At 37.2% G+C, this 16,649-nt stretch overlaps 1 protein-coding gene across 1 annotated transcript in view; it reads left to right on the top strand.

Moving 5' to 3' along the window:
* Positions 1–15,609: 15,609 nt before the first annotated feature.
* The window catches only part of LOC140136350 (sodium-dependent noradrenaline transporter-like), a 42,477-nt gene continuing 41,437 nt past the window's right edge, over positions 15,610–16,649 (top strand). Inside the window, exon 1 of the mRNA XM_072158081.1 lies at positions 15,610–15,931. Within this exon, the coding sequence (XP_072014182.1) occupies positions 15,613–15,931 (319 nt within the window). The 5' untranslated portion in view covers positions 15,610–15,612. The remainder of the gene's footprint in view (positions 15,932–16,649) is intronic.

The following is a 16,649-nucleotide window of genomic DNA, read 5'->3' as shown; positions in this document are numbered from 1 at the left end:
GTAAAAAGCTCGCAGGCGAATTCAAGGCCTATAAAAATCAAAAATATCACACTAAAAGACACAATTTGATGCTTAATTTTAACACCAGGATTTAAAAAAAATGTATATCCAAGCACCAAGTTTTTAACTGACATTACTGAAGAAAAAAAAAAAAATATTGCTTTATATTTGACCGAGAAAATTAAAAAAAAAAAAAAAAGGTGTATCTCTGAATTGTGCTGATTTTTACATGTATCGATCGACTTTTAGCGCGACTAAGCATTTCTAAAGAATTGGTTGTCCAGGCGGCAGACTGTTACCTTCTAAATTGAGATACATTTTACCAAGGCTATTAAAATGCTGCATGATAGTTTGGTTCATAATAGTACGGTCATGAATAATTGTACTGCTATCAGGAGCTTTTAGGTGGTGAATATTATTCTTAGTATTATTGTTACCGCGTAAAATTTTCCAGAAATCTTTACAGGAAGGACCGCCTTTCTTTTGTACTTCCACACTTTTAGTTAGACGCTTATCCATGATCTTTTGACGAATAATAGATTTGGCAGTTTTACGTTTATTTTGATAATCACGCCAAAGTAACTCGTTCTCAGCATTATTGTGATTGTTTTAGATGAGTTTCTATGTTTTCTACAAGCATCTTTGCGCTCTTTTATGGCCTTTTCTATATCATCATCAAACCAAAATTTTTGGTTATGATTAATTGATTTAGTACCAAAGGCATTATTTGCGGCATTAAGTAGACATGTTTTCCATGAATTCCAAGTAGTATTAACATCTTGATAATTTGAATTATGCCAATTACCAAATTGCCTGGATAATTCATTGTGAAAGATCGACCAGTCCTGATCTGGTTTGATGTCCCAGACAACACGATTGGGTAGATTATTTTCCCCAAGAGTGGCAGTTGAGTTTTTAAGTGTCATTTTTAGAAATACTACATCATGGTCAGAACCTAAAGAATATACACCTTCTTCATCAACAATAAGTTCATTAACACATTCTAATACATTGTCAGATGATAACATATAATCAATACAGCTTTTTTGATTTCCTCTTCTCCAAGTAAATTTACCTTTACAAAGCTTTGTACAGTTGAGGATTGTTAAGAGTGAATCATCCCTGAAGTTTAACAAGCACTCACCATTGGTATTTTTAATCTTATCACCAAAAGGGATTACATCGCCAATACGCCCATTCAAATCCCCCATCATGAGGATATGAGGATCTGAGTTAATTGTTTCCCTTTCAATACGTAAAATTTCAGAGAGGATTTGGTGGTACAACTCCATTGTTAGATCATAATTGACACCTTCTACTGGAAAGTAACATACAAGCAAATAAAAAGGTATTGAAGGATCACCAAAGTGAACCTTAATCCATAGACGCTCAAGTTCATCATCGGCGGAACCAAGTAAATTTTCATCAAGAACTGTAACTTGATCTGATAAAAGAAAACCTATTCCACCTTTTCTCTTATTTACTCTATTTTTACCAATCCAATTAAAACCTTTTATATTAACTGTATCACCACATTTAAGAAAGGTTTCTGCCATACCGAAAACATGAATGTTCTCTTTTATACACAATCTTTCAATTTCATAACTTCTAGATTTAAAACCGTCAAGATTATTAAACATAATATTAATATCAGTGTATGTTTTCTTTACCCTTTTCTTACCTTTCTTTCCTCTTCTCTGGACTTTTCTTTTAGATTTAACAGTATGGTTATTGCTACAAACATTTATTTATATTATTAGTTTTTGAATTACTTATGGTATTTTGGTTATCATGGTTTGTAACATTTGGTCTATTTGTAGGAATATTGTTAATTGTACAATGTTCAGCAATAGAGTCATTAACGATATCATTACAATTAATCTTTGCATTAGTACAATTCACAAGTTCATCGGCAAGAGTGTCAAAGCAGTTTGCAATATTAACATAATATTTACAATAATTGTCTTCATTTGTAACCAAAGTGCTTTTTCCGGCACGCACTTGGCCCAGTTCCTAGTATTTGGTATTCATATTTCTATCATGAAACTCATTGCATAAACTCGCTTTATGGCCATTCATTCCGCAAGAATAGCAGGTTACAGAATTCTGGTGCCTACAGTTATTCTTCATATGATTTGTCTCGTAACAAAAATAACATCTAGGTTGCTTATATCCATCGCGAGGTTGGTTATGTTGCCTATGTGGATTTTTCTGAACGCGAGTCCACTGACGCGGGCGTGGGGCATGATGCTGATGAGGATGCGGACGTGGGGCATGATGCTGATGAGGATACGGTACGGACGTGGGGCATGATGCTGATGAGTATGCTGTAGTTGTCGCGTATGTCGTCGCTGATGTTGGCTTGGGCGATTCATAGTCTCTTCATGATGATCTGAAGTATTTCCGTCTTCAGTTATGCTTGGCTCACGTTTCTTAATGATATGGTGCGCGGCATGTAGGTTATTTAATAGTTTTTTGGTACCCGTTCTGCTGAGATGAAGTCCTCTCGTGAGGGCACTACTGTCCGCGGAATTGTCTTTGAGCTTAAAGTTCTTGTCGTTGTCGACTAGTACACATCCTTGATCTGTACTGATATTCCTCAGTTTTGTATTTAGTTTGTCAACTCGCTCTTGATGTCTCCCTTGTGAGTCGGTTCTTGGTATTACAGTAGATATGATTTTCATAGACTGTGGTGCTTTTTCGTTTAGTTCAGTTACTATATTTTCATATTCCGTTTCTGCACTTGCCTCGGCATCATCAGAGGTACAGTTGTTTGTACCAATGTGCAGAATTATTGTCGAAAAGTTCTCCAAGTTACGCTTTCTTAACGACTCATGGGCATCTTGAATTGTCCCACCGCGTAAACATTCTACTGATGTTTTGTCAAGTCCACGTTCCTTGATATCTCTGATGATTGAATCTCCAATTAACAAAGTGCGGTCTTCATCGATGTTGTCATGGTTAGATTTGTTAGACACAGTGTTGTTACTTGAATTAGGAGCTACTTCTTTAGCAGATGGTGTTGGTAGATTACTTGTGGCGTTTGATGCTTTTTCTGCATAAGACTTTGGTGTTTCAAGTTTCTTGTTGGTTTCAATCTCAGCTAATATGCGAGTGTTGAGGCTATCAATCTGAGTTTGCTGAGTTTGTATAGTTTCTTCAGCAGTGTGAAGTTTTGCTAGGCACGTTTTGAGCTGTGATTTGGTGGTATGTAGCTCACCTTTGATATTCCGGCAAGTTTGGCAAAACCACGATGGTGTTTTCCTAGATAATCCAACACATTCTTGGTGGAAGCGGCTCAGACATAGCAAACAGTCAATTGTTCGGCCTCCTAGTTGTTTACGGGAGCATTCATCCCCTGAACATTGGATCTGCTGAGTCGTAGTCACGTTGCTTGTTCGGATATCTTGTGCTCTCTTTGGTGTCTGTGATGGCCAAAGTTTTTCAGCAAGAGCTTTTATTGGTGATATTTGCGCATTCATTTGAGCTTTTGGTACACTTGTTTCGGTTTGCATTGGAGACATTGGCTGTGGTACATTCATTTGTTCAATTCTTGTAGTACAATGTTGGAATAGCTTACGTGCTATGGATAATGATGTGTTGGCTATTTCTGTTTCATTGTAGTTGGGACCGAGCAGGTTGGTGAGATCTTTTTGTGCTACTTTGCTTAAAGTCGATTCAGACAGATGTTGCAGTTGTTGCACGTTCATAGAGTTCATGATGTTAATGTTTCTTGTGATAACTTCAGTAGTAGCCTTATCCATGGTAATAGTTATTTTCCTGGTTTTTGGTCGCACCGCTGCTTTTTCTCCTGCTCTTATCGCCTGACAATCATCACAGAGAAAATAATCACATTGTCTACTAAAAATCTTCACTTTTAAACTGTATTTTTTGAATGTGTTGATTGTTAGTCCGAAACTCCTGGAAAGCTATGGACATGGCATCTTACCTACTCCATTCTGTAGTCTGCATTGTGTGTTTTCTCAGTCTTCAATCATTTTGTTGAATGTAATTTTATGAATCAAATACAAAAGACAGAAATTGGCCTCACTTTAGTTATGTGTCATTTTACAGTATTTATCATTTATAAAGTAAGACAATAATTTATTTATTTTCTATAAGTGCATGTCAAAATATGGGATATATTGTTCAATATTATAGCTAGCCCCTAAAAACTTTATTTTCAATCGAATTTTTCCCGTTGAAAAGACAAAACTGATGTTAAAGATAGCAATAATATCATCAATAACTTTTTGAGTCAATTTTATCCATAAAACGATACAGGATAGGATAGATAATTACTTTGACTTCAATGTGGTCCATATAATGAAGATTTTGATTCCACAACATTATTAGATCTGTTATCAACATATCAATTATGCACTCACAGGCAACCAAACATCATGCTATGCTAGTAGTCCACTGATATGACCTCGTGATCCCGGGTCGTGATCATTCCCCCGCTTTGACGGGGACTGCTCTATAATCCGAAGGTTCTATAATCCGAAGGTTCTTTAGTCCGAAGGTTCTCTAGTCCGAACACGTGTTCATAGCATTCGTTAGTCCGAATTTTAAAAGAGGTTCTCTAGTCCGAAAAAAAATTGAAAAGAGGTTCTTTATTCCGACGATTCTTTATTTCGAAGGTTCTATAGTCCGAATTTTAAAAACGGTTCTCTAGTCCGAATATGAAAATAGTCTCTATAGTCCGAATTTAAAAAAGGGTTCTATAGTCCGAATATGAAAATAGTCTCTATAGTCCGAATTTTAAAAGAGTTCTATAGTCCGAATATAGAAATAGGCTCTATAATCCAAATTCAAAAAAGGGTTCTCCAGTCCGAAATTGTAAAACGGTTCTATAGTCCGAAACGGATACCGTGTTCTTTAGTCCGAATCAGTAAAAAGGTTCTATAGTCCGAATATTTAAAACATTAACATATACTGCGCCCTCTAGCTAGATAATACTAAAGCAGAGTAGGCCTATATGGCAAACGGGATATGACGCTACTGCTATTAAAAGGGCGCACACCACCAAATCACGATGTAATGACGATGTAATGTAGATGGATTCCGGTAAAAACAAAAATCTTTTTAGAGATATTTTGGCCTTTCTGTGGAAAAAAGAGAGGCATGTTATAGCTTAAATAAATATTTGAGATCTATACATGAACTTGGATCGCCCAACAAGTTGCATAACACAATTTTTTAATAAAGTAGGCCCTCGGATTGAAAAATGGCCAGAAACGGGTATTCAGGGTCTACCCTGAACGGGTCGAAAATGAAAAACGGATAAAAATGAAGAAAATATCACCAGAATAAAGGTGAACGTTAATGTATGCTACGAAAAAATATCCAGAGAAACCAACCATGTTAAACTTCAGCGGATTTATATTTAACAAGCGATGATTTGACACTGAAACAAATGATAACAAATAAAATTCGGACTATAGAACCCGTTTACCAATTCGGACTAAAGAACACGGTATCCGTTTCGGACTATAGAACCGTTTTGCAATTTCGGACTATAGAACCTTTTTAAATTCGGACTATAGAGCCTATTTCTATATTCGGACTATAGAACCCTTTTAAAATTCGGACTATAGAGCCTATTTTCATATTCGGACTAGAGAACCGCTTTTAAAATTCGGATTAAAGAACCTCTTTTATTATTCGGATTAGGGAACCTTTTTTGAAATTCGGACTATAGAACCTTCGAAATAAAGAACCGTCGGAATAAAGAACCTTCGTAATAAAGAACCGTCGGATTAAAGAACCTTCGGACTAAAGAACCGTCGGACTAAAGAACCTTCGGACTATAGAGCTTCCACCGCTTTGACCATGTCATTTTTTTGATATGCTGATTGCTGAACAAGTTTATGTTTATATGTGTAGGCCTAACCTATGATAACTTTTTAAGTCATAATTAATTCAAACATAACTTTGGCAATACTCAATCGTTTTCGTTCGTTGAAACGGCAAAACATACTTTCTTTTCCTTGCAAATCGAATTAGCAGACATCAAAAACATTTCCACCACGAGAAGTAAAAAAATAATTCATACCAATAGAAGAAGGCTATAATCTTAGCTAATCTTTAGTGTACACAAACCCCATCTCAGAATTAGGTACCAGCGCCCTATGCGCTGGCGAAAACATCGAAATTGTCATTCTGTGAGTGTGTAAACAAATCATGTAATAATTTATGTTTGTGAGTGCGAAGCTCGAAGGGAGGGGTACAAAATCACGCAAATACATAAGATCATTGCGCTTTACGCTTTACAGAAAGTCGCTAGTCTAAGACGCACCACTTGCCTAGTCAGCCTACAGCCAGCTAGCTGTAATCATGATATTCTTGCTTACTCTGTTACTTGCTACAGCTACAATGGCAACTGTTAACTTAGGCGTCGACATTATTCTGAAGTAGTGCTAGTCATTTTAAAATGGCTAGCACTTAGAAGATTTTCATCTGGCATGCCTTCACATGCATCTCATGAGACCTACAGTTTGTCTACTCTGAAGTACAAAGTGCCAACCAGCGCGTAAACAGTACGTAGTGCTGCGTCTCTGCTGCAGGTATGCGTGCCTTCAAAGTCGGCACAGTGTGTGCGTCCGCGTCGGTACTTTGTACTTCAGTTTATACTTTGTAAGCAACAGAAAATATCAAGATTCGCTTCCATGAAATGATCACTTAACTTGAACGAGAGTATGATTAAAGTACCAAGTACAGTTTATCAAGAAGAACACAAGGTATTATCATGGTGCTGTTTGCCTTGCTTTATACACATTTTCTACATTTCTTTCTGTGTTACGTCTGTGTCTTTATTGACGTTTCCTACTTTTCTTTCTGTGCCATCGCTTCAAGTAGTCCTTGAGAACTTTGGTCAATGTAATGTGTATATTTACCAGATGTACAAGTAGTTTGCTTAAACTCACGCAGACAATCCAGACATACAAAATACAAGCAGACAGTTGCAACGGTCTGTGTTCACAACAAATCCTTTCTTACAGCTCTAGCTCCATCTATTTAAAGGTCTTTGACCCAATTGACAGCTTCATCAAAATTGAAATTTTGGTATCTGAAGAAAGTTCATATTTTTCTTATTATCCCAGTGATATTTAATGCCTGACAAAAACGTAGTGATTTGTGGTAACCACACCGAAAGTGTACGTACTATCGTATGATACATTGTTTTTACACATTTTTACTCTAAAATTTGGAAACATATTGTTTTAATGGCAGGCCTCAATCGGGGCCTCAATGTAAGATAGAGAACAGAGCATGAAAAATCGGACCACGCCTTTTTAAAGGTGCTATCAGTTATCCCTGCGAAATTGTACAAAATTTAATAGGGATAGATCTTTAAAATTCTCATTAGGTACTTTTTCACGTGAAAAATTGACAAAAAGAAGAAAATCTGAAAAATTTGAAACTCCAATCAATTGATTGTTTGTATTTGTAGCTGTAACTTTTGCTCGTACGGACAGACTACTCCGACATTGAGCAAATTCGATACGGTACTAACGACTAACGCACTAACGACTCATCAAGAAGATGGTGTACGTGATAAGACCAACGATTGGATGAAGACATGTTTGACCAACAGAACCCAGAGAGTTGTAGTCGAAGGTGAAGCTTCATTCACAGTGCACGTTGATTCTGGAGTGCCTCAGGACACGGTCCTTGGGCCACTGATGTTCTTGTTATTTATCAATGACATTGGAAACAACTTCAACTCATCCATTAAACTGTTTGCAGATGGCTGCCTATTATTTCGTAGTTCGTACCATCAAAACACCTGAAGATGCAAACCAGCTGCGAGAAGATCTGAGCAGTTTGTAAGATTGGTCTCATCAGTGGCAGATGAAATTCAACGCCAGGAAGTGTTACACCATGAGGAAGCTACAGGAAGAAAAAGCCAATCCCCCACAAATATATCATGGGAAAAGAAGAGCTCCGTGCAGTCTCCAGCCATGCCTACCTTGGAGTAGAAATTCATGAACAACTCAGCTGGAAACCAAAGCTGGAAATACCCTTGACTTTATAAGACGGAATCTTGGCAAATACTCATCCAATATTAAGAATCAGGCCTACACCTTACTAGTGCGATCATAGTTACAGTATGCATCTGCCGTCTGGGATCCCCATAAACAAAATCAGATTGACCAACTTGAGATGATCCAGAGGAGAGCCCCGGGGAGAGCCGTCCGCTTCAATTGTGGAAACTACAAAAGAGAAGTACTAGGGGACAAGACCTCGGCATACCCACTCTGGAAGAAAGACGCAGACATGCCTGGCTCACTATGTTCTACAAGATTGTTAACCAGCAAATCTCCATACCCATAAAAGATTACATAGGCCAGATCCAGATCAACACGTAGCAGTCAACATCAACGCTTCATGTGACTCCGCGCCAACTCCGACACATACAAGCACAGCTTCTTCACCAAGATCATAAGCATAAGAGAATGAGATGCGCTTCCCCAAGCCATCATTGAACTGCCCACCATAGAGCAGTTCAAGGGAGCCATTAGCAGAGAGTAGACATAGCAGAATTTTTACTCGCACCAAACCAGCACCTGTAAACTTGGAGAGCACTTTTGCATAGACACCCCGACCACCAAAGTCCTCATCCAGATGCTGAACAGGCTTTGATGAGTAGTAGCATAGAAGTAGAAGTAGATGACAAATTTGACCCTTATTGTGCCACATCATGACATGTAGTCTGTGTATGTTAGCACACCTCTTATACTTTAGGACATATTTTATTGGCCTATTTTTCCCAACCATTTTGTTTGTCTATTTTTGCTATGTGACTGTATCAGTAACTTTACATTATCCTACCATGCAAGGATTAAAATACCTTTAAAAAGTTAACACATTACCCCTGTCGATCACTTTATTTGGCAAGTTAGTTTTAGTGTCTTTAAGAAATCGAGTCTGTCACTGTTTTAAGTGTAAAGAAACTTTCTTGCGCAGATAACTACTCAGGCTATGTATGGAAGAATTTTTTTCCAAACGACAAACCTTTAAGTCTTTTTAATCTTAAATACAAACAAATTTCACAGCACATTTTAAAGCTGTATGAAAGCTTGGGCCTGTGTGACCTTTGAATACACTTCTATAGTGCTCGTTTCTACACTCTAAATAAAAAATAGTAAAACTACTCAATGTTCAGTAAAAAGGGAACAGAGCAGTCAAACGGAACTCAATACTGCTTATACTGCTTAAATGTTTAATTTACTAAATTTGAGTACAATTTAATCAAAAGTGAGTTGAATTCACCCATTTTGTTGCTCTATTCCCATCAATCAGGCCTTCACATTGATCCAATCCCACCTCATTTCGTTATGAACACGGCAGAGTGCCGAATACGCAAAATTGCTGTTCTGAGTAAACGGCGTTTGAAAATCTTGGTACCTTTCCATTGGTCCTTCTAAAAATTTAGAGCATTCGATTTAACCCTCAAAACGCGTTTTAACAGCTATTCGGCTTTATGCTGTATCCAAAATGTCTCAACCACTGCGCAGAGAGAGGTCGAATACGCATTCAACTACGTGTAAACAATAGCACGCATTTTTGATTTGCGGCTTTTGTGTAGAAATTACTAGTTGTCCTAAGGCTATGTAGACTTAACTTGCTATATAAGTTATAAATAGTCATCTCTGTAATATTTAGCAAAAACTCGAGGATTTTAAAGCAAAAATAACAATATTGGCCTATATTTTGCGTATGATTTTCCGGGATTTTCCACGGGCTCGCACTCACATTATTAAACCACAGCAATATTATGTGGGGAATGTTTGTACTTATTTTGGTATCACTGGATAGAAGATACCTACAGCTATACCTTGGTATCAAATATATTAGTATAGGACATGTAATATAGAAACTTCGGGGTTTCCCGCTATCCAATACTATAGATCAACATGATTTGTACAGCTAAGTATACGATTCGTCTCTCTGCCGAATTCATTTATCGCACTTAGGCGCGATTCGTCCAAATCAAAATTTTAATAACTACGTCGGTGAGTAAGATTTACCATTAATTTTTAGTGGAAATAAAAGATAACCTGAAACATAATCATAAGCATACAAAAACTCAATTTGCTCAAAATTCTCGATTCGTCACTCTGCCGAATTCATAACGAGTTAGCCTGCTATTTCTTTATAAATTTAGTTCTTTTGTCTGTTTGGCTGGCATGTTTTTGTGCTTTGTGTTTTTATTTATTCTCTTTGTTTGATTTCGGTGATATTCATGACTTGAAGTTCTTCCAAGTATCAACAAAAACATCAAGACCACAAATCCGGCAGGACTGAGGCCGGAAACTCTCATAGTGAGGACTATTGGCGTCCAAAAGATAAAAATGGACCCGCAGGTAAAGAAAGCAAAAGTAACCTTAATGTAATCAAGAGTAACATTTATGTAATATTGACCAACAGAGGGGGTAATTTAAGCAAGAGTAATCTTAATGTAACATTGGTAATTTCGACTCAATATTCAGTCTCATATAGACTGGTTACGAATGTGGGTTCAGTGCGACATAGACTGATTATTAAAAAGACCAGGTTGGGTATTGGGACTTGGGAAGTTGTGATCTATTTGGAGCTAGCTATTATTGTCATTAAATTATGTTTTTTAATATAATTATTAAACTCTAATGAGAATAATCGAGCTAATTATAGCAGGGGTGACGTCACAACAGGTCATCACTACAAAATGTTCATTTTACAAATAAAATCATGTATAAAAATGTACATACACATACAATATTAGCGCATTTATCATCATAATCATGCTGATAGTATTTTCATATTATATAAATTCCCATTGATATTATAGTGTCTTTTCTCACATATAGAAGCGTGAATAAATGGTTTTACTTAATATCTTTCAATTGTGTGTTGCATCACAATACTTTTGAAGGGGGAAATTAATTATACCAATACCATTGTCATAGGTCACGGAACCCCTGGCAGTGTTTTAATTTAAGATATTTCTTTCCTAAATTTTCAAACTATATAATATGCAGTAATTAATTACCTATTGTTCTATGACTGTGCACTCAGAAGTATATGGTGGATAATTACTTCGCAAAAGTGCATTCGTCAAAAGTGCATTCATATTCATTCAGCTCTCAATCCTATGACTCTTGAGCTAAATGCAATAACTCAACAGTCTCGTGCAATTATCTTAACTAAAATTAATGCAGTGCATTTTCCTTATCATAATCAACACAATGAAGTCTATCGCCTCAATGAAGTATATCGCCTTGATATATAAGAATGGTAAACAGAAAAACGGCGTGAGAAAATGTGATTTAAAAAATCCGTTGAACCGTAGTAATTAAGCTTGGTCAAACAATGTAATTCTGGGTTACCATGAGCACTCTTTTACCAGCATGAATTCAATTCGCTCTGCATTCACCTTGCGTAGAGTTTGTTGGTATACTGTAATACAAGTTTGTACAGCAAGTTTACCACGTTAAAGCAAGCGTGTCATTTTATTTGAATCGGGCATTATATCGATATCAATGTTAGCAATGTGATAAGGGACTCCGTTGGAATAGCTGTAGTAGTATATGTACTATTTAATGTGCAGATTAAATTATGTGGCACCATGTTTATAAAGCGATATGAACCCGGGATATGCATGAACACTCGGTGGTTTTCTGGATGGAAGTGTCAAATTTGTTAATGGCATAATAGTGCTGGTATGTATACTTTTGGCGACATTTGGAGGCTTGAAATCCGTATGGAATTGACAGAATTTAGTATCAAAATATGCTCATTAAGTTTAAGATAATTTACGAGTTTGAATTTGAGGGTCAAACGGTGAGTTTGTATACGTGGTAACTGGTAAGGGTATAGGTCTATGGGTAGACTTTGACAGCTTTGAAACTTCTGAGGAGATTTTACCCCTGAGCACTACCTGCCGATCTAACATTGCCTCTGATTGGTCAATTACACGATATTTTCATTTTAATCACCAATCAGAATGGAGTTTTGTAAATAATTCACCCAATTTTTTTGTGGTGAATTATTCTATCAATGTTGCTGATTGGTCCAATTGATAATGAAAACTTCTTTTTGGCCAATCGGCAGGTCATACTGCAGTTACTGTCCGTTTTCCTATACACAATACACAGTGCTCTCACCATTGACGCGTGACCCCTACAAATGATGTATGTTGGGAGAATGGACACTTGCCTAGTTAACATCACTGTGTGAAAATAACCAGCCAATATTTTATTTATTCTCCAAAACTTCTAGCAAATATATTTCTCTAACATGACCTAAAATTACAGCTAGGTTAGATGTTCAGAAATGGTCGCACTTTTGTAAAATATGAGTGAGGGCAAGGCATAGCTAGCCAACTCCCCGTGTTATTTGAATGGAGATTTGACCGAAAATATTGGTATCGGACCGCTCACTTCTGAAGGATGCCACAAAAAACCGGTAAAAGCTACATTTAAATTATTCTAAATAGGTTCTAGAAAATAAAGTTTTGTAACATGTCCTAAATTTTTAGCTAATTTAGGTGTTTGGAGAGGGTCGTACTTTTGTGTTTTAGGAAGGACATGTAAACGACAGATAACACCAAAAATATGAAGAAATTATTTCTAAACCGTGTTAAGTCAAAAATCATTATGTTGCTCATTTTCAAGAATGCTGGTTTACAAAAAGCACGACATTGTCTGATTTCGTGAACAAAGCCACACATAACATTGTTTCCTTTCGTTTCCTTTATAATCGGTTACCCAACTGAAGCTATGAATACCAGCTTTATTGCGATATCGCACATGAAAACAGTCACTTGTGCACAACCAGAGAAGATCCGATTTAATCAGTTGAGCTGTTTCAATGAGTGTTATCTTGGTTTAATAGCTTTTAATGGGGTTAAGTCCTGCAAAGGTCGAGATGAATTCTACTGTAGACATGACTGCATCATGTAGTTCTGATGGGGGTAATTACCAATATGACATGATTCTAACTCAACTACATACTAATATAGAATACTAATATACCAGAGGCTCCGGAAGATTTTTAATGTGAGGGGGGGGGGGGGCATCAATATGATGTGCGAAACGTTGAAGGGTGGGTGCGAGAGGACTCGCGCGGAAGTTTTTGAAATGCATACCGTACCTTTTACATGAATTGTACCTTTAAATTGAGTGGCCCAGTATAAAAACGGCCCATGGCACATTTTTCGTCATTGGGGGAAATCGGCACTGTAAATGTACGAATGTTCAATAAAATACATAAGGAATTTGATGCTTAAAAGAATAAATTGACAACAAACCCGAGTTACATTCATGATGTGTTATGTTTGTATGGATGACCTTTGGTGACCTTTGACATTTTTCAACAGCGCCCTCTATTTTTCAACAATGTGTCATGGGCCGTTTTTATACTGGGCCATTCTATAGACACTGGCTAATGTCAATTCATGTGTGCTATTAGCGTCACTCAGCTATGTTGTTTGTAGCAGAAGATGCAATTTTAAGGTATTTCGTCTCAGACCGGAAGTGACCCATTAATGTCCTTTGACCCCAAGTAAAAAATACCACATATACACTGGGTAACAGAAAATCATGTGTGAACATTCCGGCTCTCTGCTATGTTTTTCCTGGCTAAAAAAAATCTTGACGGTATTTTGTTTTAGACCGGAAGTAACCCCTTAATGACCTCTGACCCCCCAAAACAGTTGGTAAAAATATTTCATGTGTGAACATACCGTCACGATGACCGTCATAATGACCTTTGACCCCAAATTTACAAACACCCTATAGGCTCTGGCTTATGTCAATACATGTGTGCAAGTGAGTCACTCTGTTATGTTGTTTGTGGCAAAGGAAGCATTTTTTATTAGAGGCTTTTTGGGCTATCCTTGTAAGTTTACGAATATTCCCATTTTTGTCGTTTTATAAACTGGTGCTTCTCACTTTGCATTAATCCTATGTTTTATGTCTTTTAATATGTACAATCGGATTTAAATTGTGTGTAATTGTAATATTTAATGTTCGAGTGCTGAAAAAAAATGAACTGATCCTTTTGTAGACGTGTAAATTATAGATTCACTACAAAAAACAATTATGCCGTTAAAACGTTATGCCCTTCGTCATCACCAACATTGTATCAACCAAATGCTGTCACGATAATTCACACTTATTGTAGGTTACACAAACTACTTTCCAGTTTGTTGGTAAACCGTGCACAGTGTCATCGCCCCGATATCTTCATGGCAGAAATCGCCATGGTAGATTGAATCCACCGCCACGCATGGCCATGTTGTTCTGACCTAGTTTTGAGACGCATAATGGGCCGAAAGACATCTGACTAAGGCTACTGACAATGGCCCGGTGACTGACCTCGCTAGTGTGTGAGTGACCATCTGCTTTTAGACTACCTCCACGATTGGCCTATACACTGCGCTATATAGTCGGCACATATAAAATCAGAATTATTGTCAGTTTTTGAGTTCAAGACGCAAGCTTCTTTCTCAAGACGCTAGCTAACGACTATATCTATTCAAAACATTCAAGTGCAAGGAACCACATCTGGCCTCTTCAGACGAAATCATTTACGGGAGATATTCATCATTTTCTACCCCGGTATCCAAAGATTTTCGTCTCATATCAAACTTGTGCATAGCACATTCACGTGTATCGATCCTGGGTATTGATTTTAGTATCTGATGCACCAAGTAATTAGTAGCCAGGCGATGTCGGTGTGCCATGCACAGAAAGTCTGAACAGGTAACACCTCTTGACTTTCAGCCTTACCCAACAATATTTTGCTTCATATTGTGATGAACAACCCTGGTGAAAACCTTTTGTTAGGGCCACTATTACTGTTTAGACAAGGGAACTTTCCCACTTTTATGTTTTGTGTGGAAATTGCTCAAAAATAATAATGTAGCTTCCCTCTGGTTGATATTTATTCCTGCTCGAATTGAACTTTAATAAAATCAATTTTGTATGGTAATATATAGTGCCCATTTTTTAGTTTTAGGGATTAGTACAGAGTGGGCATTTTGGGGCAATGTGCATGTTGAATTTACTGGGTGGGCAAAATTATTATCAAATGAATTTTTAGGTCTTTTGGGGGAAAATACAATAGGTCAAAATTTTCAAATGATGGACGGCTTTTCCTCCCAGCTACATCCACTTTACTTTAAGTACATAAGTAGCATTAGATTTGCCATAAAATATATATTATATCGCAAATTTCAAACGTTGCAAACGTTACTATCCGATACCCTAATAGTGCTGATATGTATACGGCTTGAAATTCGTATGGAATTGACAATATTCATTATCAAAATATTTTATCATCGGCAGTGTGAATTTGAAGGGAAAATGACGTGCTTTTGTCTTTTCTTCTTTATGCGCGGTTAGCAAAACATTCAAAATGTGATCCTCGGTGTTCAAAACTGTGGACCAAAAAATGCTTGTTTGATATGTTATGCATAGAAAAGCATTGAAAATCCCAGGTCCTCGTTTAGGGTCCTCGTTTTAGGAGTTCTTGGTTTTGGGGTCTTCGTTTTTGAAGTCCTCGGTTTACTTACACTCCAAAATATCCAAAATTTCCCCACAGATATCGCAACAAAGTACAATGGACACAGATACCGATGTAACCAACGTGCCCTTAGCCGTCGTCTCAAGTTACGTACAAACCGATGAAACCATCGGCGGAGGTATAGTTAATTATGGAGCGGACATAGACGATGTCGACATCCGGGGTACTACGAACAGTAGTGACGCCACCAAGCCAGATGGTACCGGATTGGATACGAAAATAAGCGCGAATGATGAAGACGATACAAGAGACACGTGGGACAAGAAAGCCGACTTCTTGTTTTCTGCTATTGGATTCGCTGTAGATTTGGCAAATGTCTGGAGATTTCCGTATCTTTGCTACCGAAATGGGGGAGGTATGATTTGTCTTTTTAGTCTGTCTGTCTGTCTGTTGTCACGTCACGTCATCCGTTTGACTATCTGTTTGTTTCTGACCGCTTTATTCCTTCTTTCTCCCAGCTTCCACTCTCTCTCTTCTCTCTCTGTCTGCCCCTCTCTCCATGCATGTATCTTTTTTCTATTTCTCGTTCTGATTTCGTTTTGTATTTTTTTCGCTCTTCAACTGTTTCCTTGATACTTATTTTCTCCGTATAAAGCTATAGTATGTACGTTGAATAGATGCAATGGTTTGTTTGTTCAGCAAATAAACATTTTGGATTTTTGTTTGACAAAACCAAGTGAATTTTTACTCACTATGGTATTTCATCCTACTCATTGGAGGCCCTCATCAGGTATGACTGACCATATATTGTAGTGAGTAAAAATTCACTTGGTTTTGTCAAAGCAAAATTCCAAAATGTCTATAGTATACGATCTGATAATATGAAATTGGTTTAATTTTCTTTTTTTTTCAAACCTGCTTTTTGGCATATTTGTAAAATTGTAATGTCACATGTCTCAACACACGCCTTATTGGAATCAGCCAACAGACATCAAGTCACCACTAGATGTCCACGTTAAATGGCCACAATAGCCAGCGGGGTTTGTCATTATCTTGTTATTTCGGCTTAAAATGGACAGAAATATTTCCTGACAGTTATTGCTGCTATATTGTTTCAGTTTATTTTGACCGTT

Source organism: Amphiura filiformis, chromosome 16, assembly GCF_039555335.1.
Source record: "Amphiura filiformis chromosome 16, Afil_fr2py, whole genome shotgun sequence".
Lineage (NCBI taxonomy): Eukaryota > Metazoa > Echinodermata > Ophiuroidea > Amphilepidida > Amphiuridae > Amphiura > Amphiura filiformis.
The sequence above is the reverse complement of the archived record's forward strand: the minus strand, read 5'-3'. Positions and strand labels throughout refer to the sequence as shown.